Consider the following 24,793-nt stretch of genomic DNA (forward strand, 5'->3'; position numbering starts at 1 on the left):
GATTTACTAGGTGGGCATGTAAGGATGCTCTGGGGCAAAATGGAGGTGCCCTGCCACCGCTGTCATCTCTCCCAGGGTAAGGACATGTGGCTGAGACAGGACGAGCATCCTCTGACCACCAAGCAATGCCTTTTAGCAGGGACCAGGCTGCAAAGCCGCCTGCTGAGGTGCGGAGCCAGCCTCCGGCTGATGCTGCTCTCGCGCGGCCAGGGTGAGGGCGAGCAGCGGGCGAGTGCAGCCTCCACGGCTCCCCTTGCCCAGGTCCCCCGGGAGCAGTGGTGCTGGCGGGGGGAGGCAGGGGGGGCCACTTACATAAGCCCTGAATGCGGCAGGCAGTGCGGGGAGGTGAAGGGCAGAGCACTGAAAATCCACACAGCCTCCAGCAAGGGCTCCCTGGCGCAGGAGCTCTTCTCGCTGACATACATCCGCAGGTCCCCATCTGCAGCTGCTGCCTGCCCTGCCTGCCTGCAGCTCCCTCCCTTCCCCGCGGACCCCATGAGGGGCTGCCACATCTGCTCTCCCCGCCACCGACAGCTCGGTGTGGGGACGTGGGAGCAGAGCTCTGCCTCCCCGGGGCTTGCTCGGGTGGCCGGGAGGCAGCCGGGTCAGGGAGGGGGTGGCAGGGAGGCTGCGGTGCCAGCACAGGGGGACGCTGCCCAGAAGCACTCTGGCTGTTCCTGTCCTGCCTGCCCGGCACCTGGGTTGTGCATGGGGTCTCACCGCTTCAGCCAGCGGCCCATGGAGGGAGAAAGCTGGCTGGAGAGCGTGTGGGTGGGTGAGATGGGTGTCGGGGTAGGACATGTGGGTCTAATTTGCTGGTGTGTGAGGTGAGGTCGTGGCACCTGGACAGGGGAGCGATGCTGGGGTGGAGCTGAGGCAAGGAGTGCAGACCGTGTGGCGCGGGAACGCAGGCAACTCTGGCTCAGCCAGGAGCGGAGAGGTGCCAGCGGGCTCTTGTGCAGGGGCTGTGCTGGGCAGTGGTGGTGCCCGACAGGTTCCTTGTGGGGAGGGATGGTGCCAGAGAAGTGGCACTGTCCTGCTTATCTTGGCACCCATAATCTGCTGCTTACACCCTCCTGCAGCATGAGGTGAGGGCACCGTGCTGCTGCGCAGGGCAGCTGCAGGGCTCACCCAAGCAGGGCAGGGGCAGGGCTGGCCCCCGAGTGCTGGGGACAGGCTCTCCAGGCGTGGACAGACGCAGTCTGTGTGTCTGCACGTGCTCAACTTGTGCTGCCCGCACTTGCCTACTCCCAGAGCCGCTTGCCTGGGCGGTGGCAGAGCCAATGAGCACCCATGGGTGGGAGGGTCCGGCCAGGGATCCTGTCTCCTTCTGCGCTGCAGCTCTTTGACTCTTCCCAGAGCAAGTCTGCTGTTAATTCCCTCCATCTCTCCACAGTATCAGCAGTCCCCTCTGGGCCGGGCCGTTGGCAGGTGGGCAGCAGCGGGCAGCTGGCAGGCTGTGAGGAGTGGTGGCACATCTCCCTGCATCCGTGCTCCTGACTCACCCAGCAGAAGGTGTGGCTGGGCTGCATGCTCCTGACTCCCGGCTCTCCTGCTCCATCTGTTCCTGGTGGGCAAATTGGAGGCTTGCCGTGACGGGGATGCCCTGAGCCCTCGCCCCAGGAGCTTCAGGCCTGGATGTTGGTGCTGCTCCTCCCGGACGATGTGGCTGATACTCTGGAGGAGCCCTCTCTTGCCCCCCATTGTCCAAGTGCCTGAGCTGGTGGCTGGCTGGGACCTGCGTCTTGCTCTCTGGGTCCTAAGCTTCGCCTCAGCGGTTGTGCAGATGGAGGGCCAGGTCTACTCGCCAACTGTCAACACGCACTATGGGAAATTACGGGGCGTTCGCGTGCCACTGCCCAGCGAGATCCTGGGGCCTGTGGACCAGTACCTGGGGGTGCCTTACGCCGCCCCCCCCATCGGGGAGAAGAGGTTCATGCCCCCTGAGCCACCGCCATCCTGGTCGGGCATCAGGAACGCTACCCACTTCTCGCCGGTCTGCCCCCAGAACATCCACAACGCCGTTCCTGAGATCATGCTGCCCATCTGGTTTACCTCCAATTTGGATATCGTGGCCACATACATCCAGGACCCCAACGAGGACTGTCTGTACCTCAACATCTACATCCCCACAGAGGATGGTGAGTCCCCGCCAGGGTGCCCACAGGAGGGTGGGGAGGGGCTGCTCCGCCCTTCCCCAGCAGTGGTTGGTCTCACCTGGGTGTTGTGTTTGAAGCATGTGGTTGTGGACCCTGCAGCATGCTGTCTGTTTGTGGAAAGCTTTCTCTGGCCACGCAGCTCGCCCTCTTGCCCTCAGCTGCCATCTCTGTCTCGCGTGCTCCTGCTCCTCCACGCCTCCCGGTCCCCCCCTCCACCTCCATGGCATCGTCACGGGTTCCTCTCTTGTGTTGCTAAATCTGAATCCGACTCTCTGACCGCAGATCCACAGAGTGACAAGCTGGTTTGTGCTCCCCAGGTGCCGAGTGCCAGGTTCTGTCTTGAGTTGGTTTGGGTCCGTCCTTCCTTCCCCCCTTCGCACCCTCCCCAGGTCCATGCGCTAGTTGTGGGCGTGGACTGCGGCTGGGAGGAACACTCTCTGCCTCTCCCTGGGGAGATGCTCCGGCAAGGAAGGGACCGTGGAGCCCTTTTCTGGGCCCTGGTACGGACGGGAGGTTGGGGGCACCAGCAGGCGCATCGCTTGGCTGCTCCCCCGCCCGCCGGCAGGACAGCAGCAGAGCGATGAGCCTGGGGTGCCGGGGACCCGTGGGGCATGGTCCTGTTGGGGTGAGGCTGAGCGGCGCTGGGTGCCTCCTTGTCTAACCTTTTCCTTTGTAGGGGATCCCACCTGAACTGTAAGTAGAGGGCAGAGGAGGCAGTGCCTGCCCGTGCACCTGCCCCAGCCTCACCGCAATGGGAGCCCCCGGGGATTTTCGGCGGGCTGGAAGGGACCCGCAGTGGGTCTGCTGCACGCGGCGGAGCAGCCTGGCGGGCCGGTGGCTTCTCCCAGGCCGTCTGGCTCCACTCCTCTGTCCCTGGGGCCCTTGGCCACGGGATGCATCATGCCTTCCTTCCCGCCCAGCACGGCTGGCCCAGAGTTTTCCTCCCACGGCGACGCTCCCTCCCCACCTCCCGCGGTCCCGGGGGCGGTGGGAGGGCAGCAGCGTGGTTGTGATTGCATGCCCACTCCCACTAGTGGAGCCTCCTGTTATTTTGTAGTCTTTTATTCATTTTACAGTAAAACGGATTTCCAAGGAATGCACCCGAAAGCCCAACAAGAAAATATGTAGGAAAGGAGGTATGTAGCAAGCCGACCGGCAGAGAGGCACAGAGAGGAAAGAGAGAGAGAGTGAGAGAGTGAGAGGGTGCCTGGCCGGCCCACGGCCCATGGCATGCTCCTCTGGCACCTCTCTGTGCTGCCAATCAGACCGCGGGCCCTCCGAGCAGCCCGCCCTGCCACCCCCCACTTCCCGCTCGGAGGAGCCCTGTGGATGCTCCGGCTACCTCTACTCCCCGGCGGGGGGAGGCAGGACTGGTGCCAGCTGGGAGTGCAGATCTGGGGTCAGGTCAGAGGAGGATGCTCACGTTGCTCCAGGCCTTTCAGAACAGCTTCTCCCGGGCTAAGCCTGCACTCCCACATTCATCCCGCTGGCACCGGCAGCCTCCCAGCCCCTGGGTGTGAGGGGGAGCCTCTGATGGCAGGTAGCACTTACATGCACCCATCCCTTAGGGTTGCATCCCCTGTTGGGGGTGTATGGACCTGCTGAGGGAAGCACCTGGGCTGAGCTCTTCCCCATTGTATCCCTGGTCATTTTGCATCCAAAGCTCCTCAGTTAAAAGCATAAAATCTCTTCTGGCTTTGTAAATGCTGCCATGTTCTGCCCCAGCCCATGGTCCTGCCAAGTCTGCTCCCCACTGCTCACACCTCTGCCAGCCCTGCCAGCAAGGACCTGCTGTCCACCCCATGGCACAGCATCCTCCCTGAGCCCCAGCCACCCTGCGGGCGGCCGAGCACCTCCAGTTCAGACACATCTCCGCTTTGCCTTGCCTCCATCTCCAGGGCTGCGTGGGGCTCATCCTGCTGCACTTTGGGGCAACGGAGGCAGCTCAGCCCCCCTTGCCCCAAAGTGATCCTGTGTTCCCAGCCAGCCCCAGCGCCACGGGCAGGGAAGTGGAGACTTGCAAATGGGAGCTGGCTTGGCCCCTTGTCAGACACGATGCTTCGCCCGTCCTGCCGCGCAGCCCCCTTGCAGGCAGGGAGAGCCCGGGCTGCTCTGTGCATTCCAAAGTTGGATGTGCAGGCAGTCGGCAGCCAAGCTCTTCTGAAAGGCTCAGTGCAGGGAGGGGGTGTCTGGCGGACAGGGGCTGCCATCCTGGGCACCCTGCAGCAGTGGGGTCCCTGCATCCCGGCCTCCGCCTCCTTGCGCCCCTGGGGTTGGCGGAGCTGGCGCAGCTGGGCTTGGAGGTTTGGGGACCACTTTCCTTCCAGCCGTTTCCCCCAGTTCTGTTGTTGGGTTTCTTTGCTTTGCTTTTCCTGTTGCTGTCCTGGCTATTCACACGCCATCTCTCTGAGTTCCAAGACTGCCCCTGAAAGGGCTGGCGCATTAGGGAGTCTCCACACGCTGCCTCCGGAGCCGGCTGTGCCAGTGATCGCCAGCCACTTCAAAGCACTTCCTCTCCCGGCCTTCCCACCGGCTGCCGGGGCTGTCGGACCCCCACCACCCCCAGTCCTATGGCCGGGGCCAGGGAAGCAGGGTCCGGATTACGGCTGGAGAAGGGGGACAACGTAAGGCATGGCAAAACACCTTCGGTGCACTCGTCTCCTGGTTTTCCCTCCCTGCCGGCTCTGCTCACAGGCAGGGTTTCTTTGCAATCCATCTGCGGTTGCCACTGGTCACCTCCCAGGGAGCTGGTGGGGGATGCACCCTCTGCCCCCGCCGGGCTCTGCTGACTCATGGACCAGCGGATCCCCAGTGCCGGCCATTTGGGCATCCAGGCGTGACATGCCGGGAGTTCAAGCATCCAGACACTGGTGCTGCCCTTCAGCTCCAGCCACAGCTCTGGTGGCCGTTGGTGCAAATTAATTGAGTCACTTGTGATGAGACACAGAGGCTCCCCTGGCCCTCATTGTGTATCCCAGGTTAGTAATGCTTGGGGTGAGGATAATGCACCTGCAGTGCTGATTTCCTCAGGCTGCCTGTCATTTGAACATTGGCTCTTTCTGGAATATTCTTGATTATTATTTCTAAGGCCACATATGAGCAGTGAATAAGCTCTCCTCTTGCAGAGCAGGCAACTGTGCAGTATTTTGGTGGTTCAAAATGCCTCAGCTCCACCTTACTGGAGTTTTCATGATTTCTGCCACCCCTAAGCTCAGTGTATTTCATAGCAGCCAAAGGAATGAGAATTTATTAGAGTTCATCCCTGGGACAGAAAAACATCCTTGTTTCCCTGCCTAGTTGCCCACAATAATTTCCTATATGGAAATTTCCTACATGCTAGTTTCCTCCATACACATTGGTCCCTTCTCTGGGAGCAAGGTAGGGCAGCAGAGTGTTGAGAATAATTAGCTGTGCACGGTGCTGCAGGAGCTGACAGCACTGAGGCTCAGGTTTTGCTGTGAAAATAATGCTGCCCACCTGAAGAGCATGTATGCACGCATATGGTACAGGACCGATGTGCAAAATGCAGCTCTGCCCTTTGCTTTGTGCTGCAAACAGTTCCAGCCTGTGCTTGGCTCTGGTGGGTGCCAGGGTGCTTTCCCCTTCCCTTCACCACCAACCTGGGCAGGCCTTGCTGCAGGGCATGAGGAGGTGGATGTCATTTTTTGGAGGGGAAAAGCGTGGCTGCCCTGCACATAGCAGCCCTCCCCGTTTTTTACTAGCGACTGCCCTAATCTCTCTGGCTGGGGCTGTGCAGAGTCCGTGATGCTGCAGAGACAAGTATGCCAGTCCAGCATCTTGCTCTGCTGCGTGAAGGGGGCTGGAGCTCTCAGCAGCTCCTGGGCTCAGGATGTGCTTTGGCTGCTCTGCAGGAAAAGCACTGTGGCTTCTCTGCTGCTCTCCAAGAAGCTAACTTGTTTGAGTATCAGCTGAGGCTTCCCTACAGCTGTGTAACTTCTGCAGTGCTCCCTTGTGGGAAGGCTTCTCACCAGCCTCCTGCAAAGCCTGCTGCTTTGTAGAGCTGGCTGGGAGCAGACCACCACCCCAGTGCTCAACTTCTGCTCCAGAGAGTGATTTGCAAAGGTGAGGGTAGGGTGTTTGTGCTGGTGGAGGCAGCAGAGCGTGAGAAGATGCAGTGCTTTTATGGAGTCCGCTCAAGGATGGAGAGAACTCCTCTGCATCGCCCAGGGATGGGGAGGGGCAGGGCAGCACCAAGGTGCATTGCAGCCCTGGAGCAAGGGGTGATGGCTGGAGGGGCCACTTGACACAGGTCCCAAGGGAGCTGCCCCTGCCCAGGGGGTTGTGCAGCAGCAGGTTCAACAGCTGTCATCAGTCCTGGTCCCATTCCTTGTCACTCCTGGAGAAGCACCAGAGCTGGTGTGGCCGCCAGCATGTGTGCCTCTGGGTGCATGTGGCTGTTGGACGCGGTGGCAGTGCTGCTGTAGGCTCCTGCTCCCTGTGGCATCGTGGCTGCTGCATGGGAGCGGGTGCCCTGGGGAGCTTGCACTGAGGAGGGGGTGCTGGGGCTGCCTGCGGCCACCCTGAGCAAACATTTGGATCTGGAAAGGTGTCAGCTTAGGCTCCTGCTCTTCTCTTACGCACACCATGCTGAGCGTGAAGGCTCCAAGGACCAAGGCTCCTCGTCCTCCTTTATTTTTGCGCTGGTGTCAGTGCTGTTGGCGTGGTTTACTTAAGACAGCATAAATCCGGTGTGGATGCCCCTGTTTCAGGGAAAGTGATTTTATTTTTTACTGAACTTCAGCTTAAATTTTCCTAGAGCCTTCAGATAAGAACGTATGCATCCTTCCTATCGGCCTCAACAATGTCACTTTGCAGTCAGCTTAAAGTGAAGCGGCGTAACATGCATTCACACTGGGTTAGTGGAGGGAGTTTTTGATGGGTAAGGAGAGTAAGAGCCACGAGTCCTTTTGTTTTTTCCAGCTGTGAATCCACAAACTTAAACCCATCCCCGTGAGCGTAGGTGCTGCGGGGCTCTGCTTGGTGGCCTTTGCCAGTGCGGAGGAAGATCCCATGGGATGGGTGTCCTTGAACATGGCAATAACCAGTGGAGGGAGGTTGGCGAACAAAGTGCAAGGGATGGGTGAGGGAAGTGAAGCTGTAATTGCTCTCACAGGGTGTGGGGCAACAGTGGGTCATCGTGCAGGTGAACAACATAGTGAGAGGTGAAAAGCCTGCTTGGTCACAGCAGCCTGTGTTTGCCGTAACACCAGCCACCCTGGCACCCTCCTGCTGATGGGGAGGGCTCATGCTTTGCATCTGCCACGCACACGTCCCACCGCTGTTCCCCTTCCCCCTGGCCTGCAGTACTGCACTCCTGCTTTGCTTAGCTTCCCAGGGCTGCTTTCTACTGTCCCTTCTGTGGTGCGTGAAGCTCAGGTTGCTCTAGGCTTGTCCCAGTCATCCATAAGCTCCGGGGCAGCAGGCTCCAGCCAGATCCCACCCTGCTCAGCCAGGACAGTTGCTCAGATCACAGAGATGATGCCCACTGCCCTCTCTTACAGCCTGACAGCTTCTCATAGCTGGTTCCTCCATCGCTGTCTGCGTGGAGACCTTTGTCCCCTGAAGGAGACCAAGCTGGAGGGCTGCAGCCCGGCTGGTCCCGGGGCTTTAACAGCACCAGGGCCCTCGGCAGTGGAAAGGGATCTCCAGCTGCCTGTGATCGGCTTCCCAGCTCACTGAAGCACAGTGCAGATGAAGGCTTGCTGCCCATGGTCTTCATTAGAGAAAAATCCCTATCCCTGAGAAGTACCAAGGAGGTCGGCACATAGCACCAGTTAGTTAGCAAATATTGCATGAGTACTTCGTCATTTAAGTGCTTTCTGGGCTTGCAGCTCTTCCTAATGAAGATGCAGTAGGTCAAGCTTGCAGCCTCCTGCAAACAGGCTGGGCAGCTGCATGTGCCCGGCCAAGTGTGCAGCTGGCGGGTGGGCTGGGGAGGGAGCTCATGGGAAGGACGCAGCAGGAAGGGGGGATGCTGGGGCTGGGGTGCTGGGGCGAGAGGTGGCAGGGATGGGGGTAGCATTGGGTGAAAACAGGAGAACGATGTCAGGAGCTCAGGGGATGGCTGGGTGGCAAAGCAGGAGGTGAGGAGGCAGGGCTGGGTCATGGAGTGGGTAGGTTGGGAGGTGAACTCCGAGTCAATCAGGACGGCTCTGGAGACAGCCAATCCATCCCTGCCCCAGGCAGGAGCAGCTCAACCTCACTTCTTCCTGGCAGTGTGTCTTGCCTGGTCTTAAACACCTCCCCAGGCCACCTCTTTCAGTGCTTTCCTGCCCTTTCTGCCAGGAAGGTTTGCTTCTCGTCCAGCTTCAACCTGCCTCATGTAGCTCCGTGAGCCTGTGCTCTGTGCAGTGGAGAGGGAGTTGCTTTTCCACCTCACCACCTCACAGTGGCCTTTCATATGTCTGGATGCTGCTGTAGCTCCCATCACTCCTCTGCTCCTGGGATTCATGTGACCCGGCCTCCTGCAAACTTTTCTTGTCTGCTGGATTTTTCCAGACTTCTGGTCGTTGCTCCTTCGGACTTTCTCCCGCAGGTCGTGGCTGCTTAAGGCATTGTGCAAGCCTCTTGCCCCAGTAGAGCTGCTCTATGGCTGTTTCAGACCTCTCACTCCCCCATCACAAATTCCTTTTAAATTCAAATCCTGCCCCTCTCCATGCTGCCATCTCTGTTATCCACCACCCGTGTCACCTGTGGGATCCCACTCCCAGAGTGGCAGTGAGGACAACTCCCCAATTTCATCTTCCTGGCCAGTTTTGTGCTCACCTCATCGTAGTTTTATCCAGCTGCAGGGATGAAACATCCAGCAGCCTCCGCTTGCTGGATGCCATGCAAAACCGTTGCTGTAGTGACGATGGGGCCGGTTGGTGATAGCAGAGGGGCCCTGGGATCAGCGGGTGCCTGGCGGGACCTCAGAGCCCTGCGCATCTCAGGGAGGTTGCTGGGCAGTGTGGGCACAGCGGAGGCAGTCCTGCCCAGGGGAAACCCTGCTGTCACCCCTGAGGTCACCGTCACCCAGGGACCTTTTTTGGTACAGGCCTTAGGGAGCAGAGGACCACAGACACTGGTCTGCAGCTCTAAGGGGATAAGGAGAGCACAGCCTCTTACTGAAATTTGGGGCTGCAGGATGCAGGAATGGCACCACTCGGCTTTGTGCCCACAAGGGCACGCAGCCCTTTGCAGCAATGGGGCCTCGGTACAGGTCTGCATCGCATCTGCTCCCCGCCAGCCCACAGGCCACCTCTCCTGGCTCACGCCGGCTGCATGCAGCTCGGGAAGCACTGTGCTCAGTGCACGCCATCCGCAGCAGCATCCCGCAGTACCGGGCTGGGGCCACTGGCCTGGCCTGTGCCCTGGCACCACGGATTTGTTAAGGGCCATGCAACTACTGGAGGGTGTTCAGGGCGTTACAGAAACTGATGTTTTTAGGGTTCTGTCTTGGTCAGGGCAAGCTGATCGGTGCCTTTGCAATCCTTGGTGAACCATGCAACTAGTCTTTTAAGAAGGGAGTTGGTACAGGGTGGAGCCAAGCAGTGCAGGGAAGCACCCATCACGATGGCAGGTGCCACAGTGGTCTCGTGCTGCAGCACCGGTGGTTTGCGGCATAGCTGTGCCGGGCACAACAAGGGGCCATGCACTGCATGGGGGTGACGGGCAGGACCCCAGCCGGTGGTTAATGGCCAGCCAGCGCAGCCCTTCACATGGACTCTGCTGGTGGCAGGGGATGGTTGTCCCCAGTGGCAGCAGAGCTGGGAGCAGGGCTCCTGCTGACACCTGGGCGGTAGGAGAGGGAGCCTTGCCCTGGCGCAGGGAGCCGAGGGTGTGCGAGCAGGCGGGGGCCAGGCTAGGATGCAGGAGGATCGGCGACTGCTTTGAGAGGCTGTTCCGCTGCCGGCGCTGATGCTGCCCCAGGCCCGCTCTCCTCCTCCCCACCACCCCGGCACTCCCCAGGGAGGATCTGGGAAGGGGTCCAGGCGAAGCGACATCCTGGCGCAGCTCCTGGGGCAGTCCTGCCTGCGCCCTGCCCCGCCCTGGCTCTGGGAGAGGTGCAGTGTGAGTAGCCAGCAGTGCTGTGGGGCGCAGGCCTGGCCCCACCGTATCTGCTATCATGCTATTTTTGAATTCTCTTTTGTTTTTTGTTTTTTGTTTTTTTTTGTTGTTGTTTTTTTTTATTTTGTTTTGGTTTTGTTTCCTTTTGTTTTCTTTTTTGTTCTGTCTCCTCGTGTTTGGTCCCTAGGAGCCAGCGCTAAGAAACAGGGCGAGGACTTAGCGGATAATGACGGGGATGAAGACGAAGGTATTTCTGTGCTCGAGGCTGCCACTGCATGACATGCAAAGCAACTCCGTTTGCCCGCCATCCGCTGCCTTCCCCAGGGAGCCCTGTGTGTGTCCGTCTGCCGTGCCGGGCAGCTGCGCGGGGCGGGGGGCAGGCTGGCCGGCTGTGCAGGGCACCCAGGCCTTTCCCCTCCTCGGGATGGGGGCAGGGGAAGCTTGTGGGGTTTTTTTGCTTTAGGAGAAGTTTGCTCCCGCTCCGCTTGAGCGAGGGCAGGGAGGAAGCATGGCAGCTTGGGAGGAGAGGTGCCCTCAGGCACCTGGGCCCATTTCACCCCGAGCCCGGTCACATCCCACCTTCAGCCTCATCCCTCCGGAGTCAGTGACATGCAGCTGGGAGCCAGCGACCTCCCCCTCCACCCTTGCCCGGCCCCACCGTGGGCACTGCCACAAGGTGGCCATGCCAGCAGCTTGGTACCTTTGGCACCTGCAGGGTACCTGGCCATGCCCAGGAGACCCGAGGTCCACTCGGACATGGTTTCTGTTAACTTCTCACCTTCTCCAACCAACACGAGTGAGGTCTTGCTTGCAACCAGAGCATCAGCACCAGCTGAGGCAGAGCAAGTGGGCTTTCAAGCAGATGTGATTCTAAATGTACACCAGGGCTAAGCAAGCTGCAGAATAATCTATTTTTAGTAAAACGGGGTTGTTCATCTGCAGGGTATGGAGTCAGTGTGTTTGGCAGGAGGAAGGGTTGACCAGGGTGCAGCTCTAACGTGCCGAGGACAGTAAAACTTCATGGTGTGCAGGAGTTCCAGGGCAGCTCAAGCATGGCCTGGCAGATGGCATTTAGGATCTGGGAAAGAGATGAAAAGCTTTTTCCTTGGCAGTACCAAAACCCCATTGTTTTCTCCCACTAACCTGTGGTCCAGGATCTCTTGTACCAGGGTGTAAACTGGCATTTAGCCTAAGTGACTTGCCTGTGCTAAATCCCCGCACGCTAAAATGTGCTGCAGCGATTAGGAGCCATTTATTCCCTGGTACATCTACAAACATGTCCCTTTGTGTGTCGGTGGGAGTGTGTGGCAGGGAGGAGAGGACGTGGGCACAGGCACCGATGTTCCTGCCCTTCACGTTTCAAGCAGGTAGCCCTGGGAAGAGTTGTCCTGCCATAGCTCTGCCACATGGGCGATGTCTGCCCTGGAGGAGCCATGAGCGCTTTTTGCTCCCCAGGTCTGTGCATTTGCCTGGCTGCATCCTGGTGATAGGAAAAGAGCTGGCACGGGTTTTGCCATATCCTCATTCTCCTGGAGGGAAGAGGTTTTGTATATGGGGGGGAGGCCACCCTTAGCTGTGCTGCTGGCCACAGCTGGAGGTGGGGATGGCCAGAAGTACCTATCAGCCTGCCCTGCAGCCTCCTGTGATGGACAAGTCGCAGGGAGGACTGGACGTGGGCAGGGGTTAGGTGGGTGCAAGAGAGTATGTCCACCCCAGCCAGGCATCCCTGCTGAGTTGGTGTGGCTGTGCCCCAGGAGTCCCAGTCCTGTGGGGACCGTTGCGGGGGCTGGCTGCCAGGATGACGTGGTGCACCGGTGAGGGAGGCAGACAGGGAGCAGCGGCTGGCTGGGGCAGCCGAGGCCGAGCAGCCCCAGCAGGCAATGCCAGCCTGCCTGAGCAAGGCACTGGGTGCAGGTGAGCACGAGGGAGGGCAAAGTCCATCGGTGCTGTCTCGCCAGCCCAGGAGAGGGCTGGGCACCTCAGGCATGTGGGACCTGGCACCATCACCACGACAGGCGCAACCACCTCCTCTGTGTAATGTGGGCGAGATGTACCAGAAGCCAAGCACAGGTGTTCTTCCCTTGCACCCGGGCTCAGCTCCACGAAGGATCCTAGACCAGTGGGGCAGAAGGGGCAGGACGTCCCCCAGACAGGGCCAGTCGAGAGAGGGAGCGTGGCGGCTCCCTGTCCCTTAGGCTCCCGCAGTCCTTCCTCCCCGGCCCTCAGGGTCCCATTCCCTATCCTTACTCCATGCCTCATGCCCTGTCCTTGTCTGGACACTGTGCTCACCTCCCTGACACACACACATGCACACACTGTCTGCCTCATCGCCATGTCTATGTCTGGGCACTGGGGTGCCATGGGTTCACATCCAGGCAGCCGGCAGGTTTCTGCCTTCCCAGGGGGATGGGAAGGGGAGGGCGGGAGAGTCAGACGTTGGAGCACCCACCAGTGTCCCCCCGCCTTCCAGGTCCTGCACACCCCATCCCTGCCCCCCCCACAATGCCAGCTTCCAGGACTCCCGGAGCTGAGGGCTTGGATCCAGCCAAAGACGGGACATGGGGCTGCATCCTGGGGCTGGACTCCGCAACTCCCACCCGCAACGGAGGTGCCACTGGTCTGGCTCCCGCATGCGGCCAGAGCCCAGCTCCGGGGAAGAGCAGCTGGGTTCAGCCAGCATCTCTCCTGCATGTGCTGAGACGCCCGAGGCGACAGCAGTGTGGGGACAGTGCAGTAGCTGCCGCCACCCGGAGAGGGGCTGGCGAGGTTGGTTCAGTGGTGGTCAGCTTTGGAGGTCCATGCTGTGGCCCCCAGGAGAGCTCTGGGTTTGGCTCCTAAGCCCCCTCCCCAGTCCTAGCAGCTGGCATTGCCCTCGTCTTTGGTCTGCCTGTCTGGCAGGGTGCTGCGGCCGTCAGCGGGGTCCTGTGTTTAACTGCCTCTCCTTCCAGACATCCGGGACAGCGGGGCCAAGCCGGTGATGGTGTATATCCATGGCGGCTCGTACATGGAGGGCACAGGGAACATGATAGATGGCAGCGTCCTGGCCAGCTACGGGAACGTGATTGTCATCACCCTGAACTACCGCGTTGGAGTGCTCGGTATGGGCTGGCCAGCATGGGCTGTGCCACCAGCACAGTCCCCCAAGGCTGACTGGGCTTGAATGAGCCGGGAAGGGGGCAGTGAGGGGCATGGAGCCTGGCGGGATGGGGGCTGCGCTGCGGGTGCTGCCCCTGGCCTCCGCCCTGGCCGCCAGGCGGGTTGCCACGTGGCAGTGCCCCAGGCGGGCAGTCGCAACGTGGTCTGGCTCCTGGCACCAGCCCCCCAGGCTCATTTACACAACCTGGCTCAGCTGAAAGCAAATATTGGTCTGCGGTTAAATAAATAATAAATGTGTTTACCCAGCATCTCCTCTGGAGAGGGCTCGGAGCGGTGAGCTGCCAGCGGGTACTGCCTGGCTGCCCCTGGGGACCTGGCAGCTCTCCCTCCCCAGGCACGGGCTGCCTCCAAGCCGGTTAAGCTGCTGGGACCCCCACAGCCACCCACTGTGGCCTGGCTGCCTGCAGAGGGGGTCACTGAAGGCCGTCGGGTGCCGTATAGAGGAGGGTGGCAGTCCCATTTTCACAAGCACTGATGACCTAGAGAGGTGAAATGGGGACACAGGGTCAAAAGGCAGTGCGGTCCCCTGCCTGCTGCAGCAGAAACCCCCAGGGGCTGGGGCACAGGAGATTTGCCTGGAGTGTCACTGCTGCCTCCTTTAGCAGCAGGGAGAACAAGGGGTGCAGAGGTTTGGGGAGAGCTTCCCAGCCAATCTGCTGGCAGGGCTGGCTCTCTCCCTAGCCATCCAGCCTGGCATGGCGCTCTCCCCGGGCAGCTGGGCAGGACATCCCTCTGATGGCCTCCGGACCCTGTAGTCTCTTGGGGAAGATGGCAGTTACTTGGTGGAAAATAAGCTTTTCAGTAAAAACAAGCTTATTCAAGAGCTTTCAATATTAAAAGTCAGGCCTTTAAGATGGATAGGTGAAAATTTAAGAGACATAAGTCACAATATGAAATAAGTGATGCCATTGTCATCTCCACTGAAGTGCTGCAGCGCACCCAGCCAGACCACCTCCAGTGCTGGAGCAGCGCTGGCGCCGCTCCCTGCCTGCTGGGGTTACCCACCTGAATTTTTGCCTTAGCACCATGGTTTTGGCTTCCTGCTTTGCAAACAAAACACCAGTGATAGCTTATCTTGGGTGTTCCCTTTGCATTTCTCAGCATCTTCCTCACTGAGAGACTTCGTATTTTAAGCTGCAGTCGGTTCCTCTCTGCCCAGCCCACCTCCTTACATTTATAGAGCCTCCTCCAGACCACGCTAGTCCATGGAAAGTATTGGCTCTGCACGCACTCAGCCTGCCTGCAGCCACCGGTGCTTTCTTGGCTTTCCTTGGAGCATGCGTGAGACATCTTGACTCGTTATTAGCACAGGTGGTGGTCTGGGTAGGACAGAGCTTCGTGCCCATCACCTTGTCACTGCTTGCAGTTGGCTGGAGAGGCACCCTGCGACTTGCAGCTGCAGTCACAGCCTTTCGCCCCCTCTGTGCCATGCAGAGGGTGGCTGGAGCTCAGTGGTGTCCCTGCTCCAGCTTAGAGCTCATGGGCCTCTCTTGGTAGTGGGGTGTCATGTTGCGGTGGGACAGGGTCCCATAGAAGCTCCCCTAGGCCTGGGAAAGCGGGGTGGGAGGTCAGCACACTCCCTGCTTCCTCATCTCTAACCAGGCTCCCCTTGGCCCACAGGGTTCCTGAGCACAGGGGACCAGGCTGCCAAGGGCAATTATGGGCTGCTGGACCAGATACAGGCGCTGCGCTGGGTCAGTGAGAACATCGCCTTCTTTGGGGGAGATCCCTTGCGGATCACCGTCTTCGGCTCTGGCATCGGTGCCTCCTGCGTCAGCCTGCTCACCCTCTCCCACCACTCTGAAGGTAGGTGCCAGCTGTGCCCAAGGATGCTGCAGCTGCGAGCGAGCAAGCACCTTGCTGATGCTAACCTGGGGAAGGGTACCACCAGCCACCCTAGCAAAGTCAGGGCTGCTTTTTAATTAGCCACTGGTGAGAGCCTCATCCAGGGCTGGGAAGCAAAACCCTCTCATCATGGGCAGGGAGAGGCCAGCAGCAGAGCATGTGGGAACCAGGGATGGAGCTGGGGCTCCCAGCGCGCAGGGCTGCAGCCTGGGGCCAGCACTGGGGCATGGGGAGAGGTGGGGACCCCTCCTGCGGCGCCCTGCCCAGGTGCCTGGGCTCGCCCACGTGCAGGTGTGGAGAGGGTGCAGAGCATCATGCAGGGCACCAGGAGCACGGATGTCAGTGCTTGGAAAGGCATTCATACTGGAATAGAGGGGAAGCCAGACCTGAGCCTGGGGAGGGATAGAGGGCCCCACCTTGCGAGACTGGGAGAGCTGGAAGTGCTGCGACTAGCAAAACACAAGTGGAAGTGTTATGATTGATATCTGTAAATATAGAAGAGTGTTTACTCTAGATAAAGAAAGGAATTATTTACACTAAAAGATTGTGCTGGCATAAGAGCAAATGCATGTAAAGTACCTGCAAAGACATTTGCATTGAGCATTGGGGAAAAAAACATGGAACCATGGGAGTAGAGGAGTTCTTGATAAACTTCCTAAAGGAAATCACAGGAGCAAAGCCTGAATTGAATGTGGTCCACAGGGGACCAGCCTGCCAAGGACCTGGTCACAGGGGCTTTATATGAGGGTGCAGCCCTCTTCCAGTGCTGTTTCCCCAAGCGCAGTGTAGGGGAGAAAGGGACACGTATGCACAGTGGAGATGGGCGTGAGTCTGCACCTCAGAGGCATAGACGAAATTACACTTGAAGTTGTTGTGAAGAGCTGCAGCCCTTCTCAACAGCCTGGGAACTGCACAGGAATGAAGGAGACCTTCAGAACCTCAGCAGGGATGATGGCATTGTGGAAGGTGTATGGGAGGAGGCTGGCGCTGGCCAGGTTGCCGGCAAAGTTGGGCAGCCTTCCTCCAGCTCTGAGAGTTGTTGATGGACTGATTGCCCTGATATTGAAAGCAGGAATGATCTCAGCCCAGGCTGCTGTGAAGGTGGCTGCACCAGCATCACAGCCTGCTTGGTAGTATTCGATGTGGAGGTTTGCAGGTGCTCCAGGCTGCACAAGGCTGGCATTAGCTGCGGTGAGAGGTGGCAGAGCCTGTGCTCATGGTGAGGAGTGAAGTGCAGCACCCTGCTGAGCCCAGACCTGGCACAGGGCTTGTAGGATGCTGGCAGTTCACCATGGAGTCAAAGGCAAGCCCGAAACAGCTCTCTTCTCCCAGATTTCTCCAGCTGCCCTTTTGGTTAAACTTGCCTGATTACAGCAAACCACTTGCCCTGCGGTAAGTGCATGACCACGCAGAGACCCATCGCCATGCTGGGCTCTGCTTCCCACTGATGACCTTTCACCAGGGACAAGAGTGGGGCTGACAGGCTGCCCGCGCCTCTGCACATGTCCCTGCTGTCCCTCAGGGTGCGCAGCAGTCGCAGCTGGCTGCCAGCCTCTCCTTGGATGGGCCAGTGAACTGAAGCGGAGAAGCTGAGACAGGCTGCCATGGCCCATGGGATCAGAGTATGTAGAGGAGCTACAGAGCCTCCTGGGTGGTGGGATATCCCAAGCAGGCTCTGGAGCCCACCAGTGCCCCATGCTCCCTCTGTGCTGGAGCCCATGGCACAGCCAGCACCATCCCACCCTGTGCAGAGTGCTCCTGCTGTCAGGGTGGCTGCTCCCACTGCTGGGCTTCCCTTGGTACCCCAAGGACCAGAGGTCTGGGAGATGCTCTGCCCCACAGATCTGACAACAGAGGCATGTGTGGACCTGGTGGGCAGCTGCTTCCCAAAAGGTGGCAGCTTGGACGCTCCCACATTAAGTCCCTGGTCTTCCATGACTGCCCCACAGCCTGGTGGCTCTGCTGTCACCATCGCCAAAGCCCTGCCATGTTTGGTTAAAGCAGGGAGAAACAAAAAGGCAGGTAAAGCTGAAGCGATCCAGCCCTGGCAGCATATATGGAGCTGCTGTTGCTTGCTCAGGACATGTCTGTTCTGGGCAAGCCCCTTTCCCTGCTGCCCCAGGGCACTCAGGACACTTGTGCTCAGTCCGTGCTCCTGCGTGACTGTCCAGTGCCTGAAGTCAGCCCCCCCTGTCATCCTGCTCCCCCTGTGCCAGGTCCTGAGCAGGATGCTCCTGGGGCTGTCGCCCCATCCTCATCAGGTGACTTGGACAAATATTAACAGGTATTAGACTACAATAAGCTCGAGAACATGCAAAATGCGAGTTATACCTACAGAGCAGCTGCTGATGTTGCAATGCCAGAGCAGGGCAGGACCAGGGCTGCCCTCACCACTTTTGGGGCTCTTGGGGTAGGATTCCCAGCTACCCAGAGCTGTGCGGGGCAGGCATCAGCTCTCTAGCCCACAGGAGGAGACGTTTTTGATGGCTAAAGCCAGAGGATGTTTCACTTGTGTTAGATGGTAAATTGAGCAGTGTGTAGGAAAGGAGCATGGGTAGATCTTTGCAGACTCATTTCTGAGCAGTGGGCAGGGCAGGGGATGCTCTGTAGCTGTGGGGGCCTGTGTGGGGCCATGCCATCCCTGTGTGGATACCTGGGGCTCTGCGTGCCCTCCTGCCCTTGTGCAGGCACCCTGGGCACGGAGTGGGGAGTCTTTTACAGGCTGAAAGCTCCTGCAGAAAGAGAAAGGATTTTCTCTGCCCATACTGAGTGAAAGGCCAAGGAGGGGACACTGGGTGTAATGCATTTGTGATGCTTCTTAGGGTGCTCCTCTCCACCACAGGAATGCCTGGAAGGCAGGCGAGGATCACGGGGAGGTGCTCTTGGTCCAGGAGTCTCCTCTCTGGGATTGGGTGCTTCTGGCAGGGCAGCCCCAAGGCTGCAGACTGGTTTTTGCGGCCAGATGGTGACACCTCTTTGGAAGCAAGACCATGTGCCCAGGTAGCCCCAACTGCTTGTGTGGGCCTGGGATGGAGGGAGCAGCATGGAGAGAGGCTGGGAGTGGATTGGAGGGGCTGCTCCCCGATTTGCCAGCCACAAAAAATGCTGTTGTTCCAGTATGGCACTTTTTAGGTGACACTAGACTTTCTGCCACTAAATCCTGCACCCGTGTGCCATGCCCTTTGCTGCCCCATCCAGCCCCCAATGCCTGTGGTGTGGTGCCCCCTGCATCACAGCGGTGCTGGGTGCCCAGCACCCTCGCTGCTGTGTCAGGGGAGCTGCTGCCAGCTGTAAATGCTGTGCGGCGGGAGGGGAGCGCTCAGTGCTGCAGCCAGTGTCACATCAAAGCAAATGGCCATAAAATGACCTCAAAAAAAACCCTGTGCAGGAGCACCCATCTCCCCAGGGACAGGGCAGCCCGCTCTGGAGCATGGCGGGGGAGCTGCACTAAGATGCAGCCTGCAGACCAGGCAGGTTTGTTTTTATCACGTCAAAATAAAACTCATAGTGATCAAGAGCTATTAATGAAGCTGCTAATTTGTGCCTGCTCTGCCAGGCGCTGCGAGAGGCAGACACTGGAGGCTGGTGCAGTGCACGCTGTGTCTGGCTGCCGGGGAGACCCATGGCTCCTCTGCCAGCCTCAGCCCTTGTGGGTGGGTGGACTCCTCGCCAAGGACCCAAGTCCTGCTTCTCACCCCAGCCAGCCATGCCGGGGCAGGAGCAGTCATTGCCAGGCAAACCTCTTGTGCTTCCTTTGCCCCACCTCCGGCTCCGTGGGGGCTGCTGCCCTTTGCTGCCAGCTCCGGGGATGCTCAGACCTCAGCTGGACAAGGCAGCCAGCACACTGCTTTGAGCAGGCCTTGGCCCAGACAACCCCAGAGGTGTTTCCAGTCTCAGCTAGTGTGCAATGCGAAGGGGAAATCAGGAGCTGGCAGCAGCCTGCAGCACTGGGCACCCTCTGGCAGAGCCCTGGTCCCACCGCTGGCCTCTGCTGTGCCGTGGCAGCCAGCTCTGCAGGACACGGGGTGTGCTGGGACCCTCACATCAGAGGGGAACAGGCAGGGAAGGCAGAGCTGCATCTTCCTGCCTGGTCCCCAGCAGGCTGGAGGGCTCCAGGGTGAGCTGCAGGGTGGCGATGCCTCCCTGGGGTGCTTGTCAGGCTTCGACTGGGTGCTGGAATGGAGGAGGAGGACGTGGCAGGTCTGGGCTCTCGCAGACTCCTGGGTCCTCCTGGGTCAGGACGTGGCCATGCAGAGACACAGCGAAGGGGCTCCGTCACAGACGTGGCCAGCTGTTGGTGACACCAGCTGCCTGTGCTTCCCCAGGCAGGGGCGGGCAGGGCAGAGCCCAGCCTGGTGAGTCTGTCTGGGAGGTGATGCTGTTGGCGGGGAGCAATAGCTGCTGCTGGGACGGCGTCTCCTGGGAGCCAGGGAGCCCCCATCCTGGTCTTCGGCACGTGGATGATGGCACAGAACAAGCAAACCCATGGCCAGTCTCCAGCCCGTAGGCTGGGTACAGCTTTCTAGGGCACTGGGAGGTGACAAACAGAGCTTGTGACTTCTCTTTGTCCCAGCGCATGGGACTGTACGTCAGGTACTTGGCAGAGCGAGGACTGTGCATGCAGACAAGAGCTATGGACATGGTGGCTGGGAGCCAGGAGCCTCTGAACACTTCTGCTCTGGGAAGGTGCATGCTCCCCTGCAGAGTGGCACGGCCTTGGCTGCACAGGGGGTCTCATGCAGGCGCTCTGCATTTCAGGGGGCCAGGGGCAGCGTGGCCACCACGCTGCTGTGCCAGCACCGTTCGGGGACCTCCTGAGAGAGTCCCTCACATTGAGTGCCAGGGTCCAGTGAGGGTGCAGGCAGCACTCGGGGTGCAGGAGAGGGCTGGCCGGAGAGCAGGGACCCCAGGGTGCACCCCGAGCCCGCCTGCCTTTCACCATCCCGGAGGCTCTCCTTCCTCGCTGCCCTTTGTATTCTGAGCACAAGCGCCATTGACATGGGGCTGGAGCGCAGCCATGCATTCCTCCGCCTGGGCCAGGGCCTTTGTGGCCCGGTTTTCCAGGGCGAAAGTCCACTCCCTCTGTGTTCCCGGTGGCAGAAAGGCCCTCTTTGTGCTTCTGGCAGCCTGCTCCTGTGGGGCCGGATTGGCACCGAGCAGCCCCAGCTGGGCAGGAAGCGGCAGGGAGGGGGGCGAGGGGGACCCTGACAAAGCGGTGGGGTGGGACATGCAGGGTTAAGTGTCCTCGAGCAGGCGTTAACCCTCCTGCTGCTGCCAGCCTGCAGCCTGGCTGCTCAGTGAAGCCGGTGCCACTGAGACGGGGGCAGTGTGTGCCCCTCAGGGGCTCAAGCAGCATGTCCTTTGGGTGGCTGGGACATTGTGGACTGCTCAGCAAGGACAGGCTGTGATGCAACCATGGCCCCTCTCCTCCCTGCACCGGGACAGAGGGATGCCGGGCCGTCCCCTGCAATGGGATCCTTGGGGAGCACAGCAGCCCTCGGTTACTGCCATGAGCACCTACTGCATGCCCAGCTCTCCCCCTGCCACTCTCGTGGTGGCCCTGAGCTGAGCTCCCTGTGCGAGCCCTGAGGGTCTCAGTGGGCAGCACAGCCTGGGTCAAGGCCAGGCGCAGGCTGGAGTGCTGGGTCCTTGCAGGGGTCCAAGGGCATTGATGCCTTCTTCATGCTGCATCCTGCACTGCAGCACTGGGGTGCTAGAATGGCGCTCACCCTCCTGCGAGCTTCCTCCGCTCCTTGCCTGTTTTGCAGGTCTCTTCCAGAGAGCCATCATCCAGAGTGGCTCTGCGCTCTCCAGCTGGGCAGTGAACTACCAGCCCGTGAAGTACACCAGCATGCTGGCCGACAAGGTGGGCTGCAATGTGCTGGACACAGTGGACATGGTGGACTGCCTGCGGCAGAAGAGTGCCAAGGAGCTGGTGGAGCAAGACATCCAGCCTGCTCGCTACCACGTGGCCTTTGGGCCGGTCATTGATGGCGATGTGATCCCGGATGACCCAGAGATCCTGATGGAGCAGGGCGAGTTCCTCAACTATGATATCATGCTGGGGGTCAACCAGGGTGAGGGGTTGAAGTTTGTGGAGGGCGTGGTGGACCCTGAGGACGGTGTCTCGGGCAGTGACTTTGACTACTCAGTCTCCAACTTTGTAGACAACCTGTACGGCTACCCCGAGGGCAAGGACACCTTGCGGGAGACCATCAAGTTCATGTACACGGACTGGGCTGACAGGGACAACCCCGAGACACGTCGCAAAACTCTGGTGGCCCTCTTCACTGACCACCAGTGGGTAGAGCCGTCGGTGGTGACAGCTGACCTGCACGCCCGCTACGGCTCCCCCACCTACTTCTACGCCTTCTACCACCACTGCCAGAGCCTGATGAAGCCTGCGTGGTCCGACGCGGCCCACGGGGACGAGGTGCCTTATGTGTTCGGGATCCCCATGATTGGTCCCACAGACCTCTTTCCCTGCAACTTCTCCAAGAACGACGTCATGCTCAGTGCTGTGGTGATGACCTACTGGACCAACTTTGCCAAGACAGGGTGAGTGGGGATGGGTGCTGTGCCTGGGGGGGGTTCTGCACTCACTGCAGCTGCACCCCTTTGGACCGTGCTGGGGTGGGAGGGTGTCATGCCTGGTATGGGACACTGAGCCCCCCTGTACCCAGAGGTCTGTGTGCTGCACCTTCACTGGGGTCAGGGCATCAACCATACAGCGAGAAGCTGAGAGCGTGGCCAGCCCCCGGCACAGGACCCAGCCAAGTGCAAGGGTGGGGATGTTGGTTGGCCATGGTTATCGTGGGTGAGACTTGACCCAGGGTTGGGGTGCTGCCCAGCCATGCAGGACCTTTCACCAATCCACCCTGTGCCACCACTGGCGAAGGTCTCCCCAGCCTCCACCTCTGCATTCAGCTCTCCCTCTTCGCCTTTCTGGCTTTTCCCGGTGCTAGCTCTGTTTCACCTGTGTTTCACAGGGACCCCAACAAGCCTGTCCCCCAGGACACCAAGTTCATCCACACCAAGGCCAACCGGTTTGAGGAGGTAGCCTGGTCCAAGTACAACCCCCGTGACCAACTGTACCTGCACATTGGGTTGAAGCCACGGGTACGCGACCACTACCGGGCCACCAAGGTGGCTTTCTGGAAGCACCTGGTCCCCCACCTGTACAACCTGCATGATATGTTCCATTACACCTCCACCACCACCAAAGTGCCGCCGCCCGACACCACGCAGAATTCCCACATTACCCGCCGGCCCAATGGCAAGATCTGGACCACCAAGCGCCCTGCCATCTCTCCTGCCTACAACAGTGAGAATGGGAAGGAGAAGTGGAACCCAGAGCAGGAAGCGGGCACCCTGCTCGAGAGCCCCCGTGACTACTCCACCGAGCTGAGCGTCACCATCGCTGTGGGCGCCTCCCTCCTCTTCCTCAACGTGCTGGCCTTCGCCGCCCTCTACTACCGCAAGGACAAGCGCCGGCAGGACACGCACCGGCAGCCCAGCCCCCAGCGTGGCGCTGCCAACGACATCGCCCACGCGCCCGATGAGGAGATGCCCTCCTTGCAGGTGAGCCAGGGGCACCATGAGTGTGAGGCTGTGCCGCCCCACGACGCCCTACGCCTGGCCGCTCTGCCCGACTACACCCTCACCTTGCGCCGCTCTCCGGACGACATCCCGCTCATGACCCCCAACACCATCACCATGATCCCCAACTCGCTGGTGGGGCTGCAGACCCTGCACCCCTACAACACCTTCACTGCCGGCTTCAACAGCACGGGGCTCCCACACTCACACTCCACCACCAGGGTATAGCTGCCCGCCGCTGGCACACACGCATGCACGCACGCACACGCACGCAGCAGACACTGGCAGAGGGACTGGCGGGGCCAATGGAGCCCTCGGACGGAGGGGCAGTGCCCATGGACTGTGCGGCACCGAGCCTGGAGACCTGCAGGGTCCTGGCATGGCCGGATGCCTCGCTCTCCCCCCGGCGCTTTCTTTCGTTCCTATCTAACTTTTGAGAAGTGCTTTGACTCTCCCAGCTCCCGGCCGGAGGGCCCTGCGGGTCGCCCCGGGGCACCGGTGGGGTGCAGGGGGGACACGGTGTAGTCCCTGAGCCCATGCACTGGCGTGGGCGGGCAGGGGGGACCCCACTGGCAGCAGCCACGGGACTCCCTGCACTGGGGCTGTGCCTCCCCGCAGGGTGATCACATCCCCAGCGCTCTGCCCGCTGAGCACCCCGGTACTGATGAGGAGCGGGGCCGGGCATCCCTCTCAGCTGGTGTCCGGGCATGCCCAGGTGGCGTGGCATCCCGAGTGCCCTGGAAAAGGCTCCTTCACTGTGTCAAGAAGTGGCCTTGGGCCATGGTGCTATAGGCAGAGGGAGCAGGCAGGTTCCGGGGACCCGGCGTCGTGCTGGGTGCGGGCGCTGGGGTCAGTGCCGGGGCTCGGGCACCCTGGGGACCCTGGGAGTGGGGCCCCGGGCTGGAGACTTGGCACCTCTGCCCCTCTTTGCGCTGCAGAGAATCTCTTTTGTGTCAGTCGTTTCTCTTTGCAGAGACGTTTTTTAAGCAGATCTTTAGTTCTTTACACACTAACGGAGTCGCCGCGTTTTGTCCTTTGTAAAGATTTTAAAACCAAGTGTTCTTGATATAAAATAAAAAGCCAGTTAGAAGCCAGCGTGTGCGCGCGGTGCCGGCCCCCCGTGGCCCCCGCCTGCCGCAGGCGGGCACCAGGCAGGGCACTGCCTCCTGCGCTGCGGGGCCACAGTCTTTTGTATTTTTGATATTCTCCCTCCTCTGTCGCCCGTGCCCACGTATCTCAGCCAAATAGCCTACCCGATGGCCTGCCCGCGAGCACCCCCCGCCCTGGCCCACCCCGCTGCCACCACTGGCCAGTGCCACCCACCGCCCTGCATGGGCATCACCCGCTGTGAGCACCACACCGTCTGCCCACCCCATCAACCCAGGGCAGCCCCCCAGCACCGTGTTCCAGTGCTCCCCACCAAGCCCTATTCCCCCGGAAGCATCCCACACGCCTTCACCACTGCCCCGGGGCCGTGCTGTGCCCTCCCTGCCCATGCCGCTGCCCAAAAGCAGAGCCAGCGGTTTGCAGCCTGCAGCAGGGGTGGGCAGCACTGCAGGGCTAGCAGGAGCAGGGTGAGCTGTGCATCAACAGCGACCCTGCCTCCCACCTTGCTCCTGCTGGGACCTTTCCCCTGTTGCAGGGTGACCCCAGCTCCAGCATCTGGGGTGTGTGGCCGGGATAGACGTCTGGGCAGGGGCTGCTCGAGTGGGGCTGCCTGGGGTGATGCAGCCTGCATGGGGCTGGGAGCACCCACCCTGGGGCTGGGGCACCTGCTGGGCTGGTGGCGGCCACTAAACCGCATGTGGGTGCGGGTAGCAGGGCTCAAGGCGAGGAGCTTCGGTGCAGCCGGGCATGGAGAAGGAGCTGCCCAGGAGCCCACACAGGGCACCCCAGTTTCAGCCCCTCACGGTGGGCACTGGCGCTTGGGGAGGCAGGAGGAAGGGACGGGTCCTTGTGGGGAC

At 60.3% G+C, this 24,793-nt stretch overlaps 1 protein-coding gene across 5 annotated transcripts; it reads left to right on the top strand.

Moving 5' to 3' along the window:
- Positions 1–1,663: 1,663 nt before the first annotated feature.
- On the top strand, positions 1,664–23,057 carry NLGN3 (neuroligin 3; the record flags this gene model as incomplete). Of its 5 annotated transcripts, XM_082323061.1 has the most annotated exons (7): positions 1,664–2,141; positions 3,236–3,295; positions 10,417–10,476; positions 13,178–13,327; positions 15,006–15,191; positions 20,999–21,788; positions 22,220–23,057. In XM_082323061.1, the coding sequence occupies 7 exons, from the start codon at positions 1,664–1,666 to the stop codon at positions 23,055–23,057; spliced, it is 2,562 nt and encodes an 853-aa protein (XP_082179187.1). The 5 variants fall into 5 exon arrangements, with proteins under 5 accessions (XP_082179187.1, XP_082179188.1, XP_082179190.1 ...); XM_082323064.1 differs by lacking the exon at positions 3,236–3,295 and having other exon boundaries at positions 2,021–2,157; positions 10,424–10,476; XM_082323063.1 differs by lacking the exon at positions 3,236–3,295 and having other exon boundaries at positions 2,036–2,141.
- Between the last annotated feature and the right edge of the window lie 1,736 nt (positions 23,058–24,793).

The sequence above is a fragment of the Platalea leucorodia genome (assembly GCF_965183815.1).
Source record: "Platalea leucorodia genome assembly, chromosome: 10".
NCBI classification, from domain to species: domain Eukaryota; kingdom Metazoa; phylum Chordata; class Aves; order Pelecaniformes; family Threskiornithidae; genus Platalea; species Platalea leucorodia.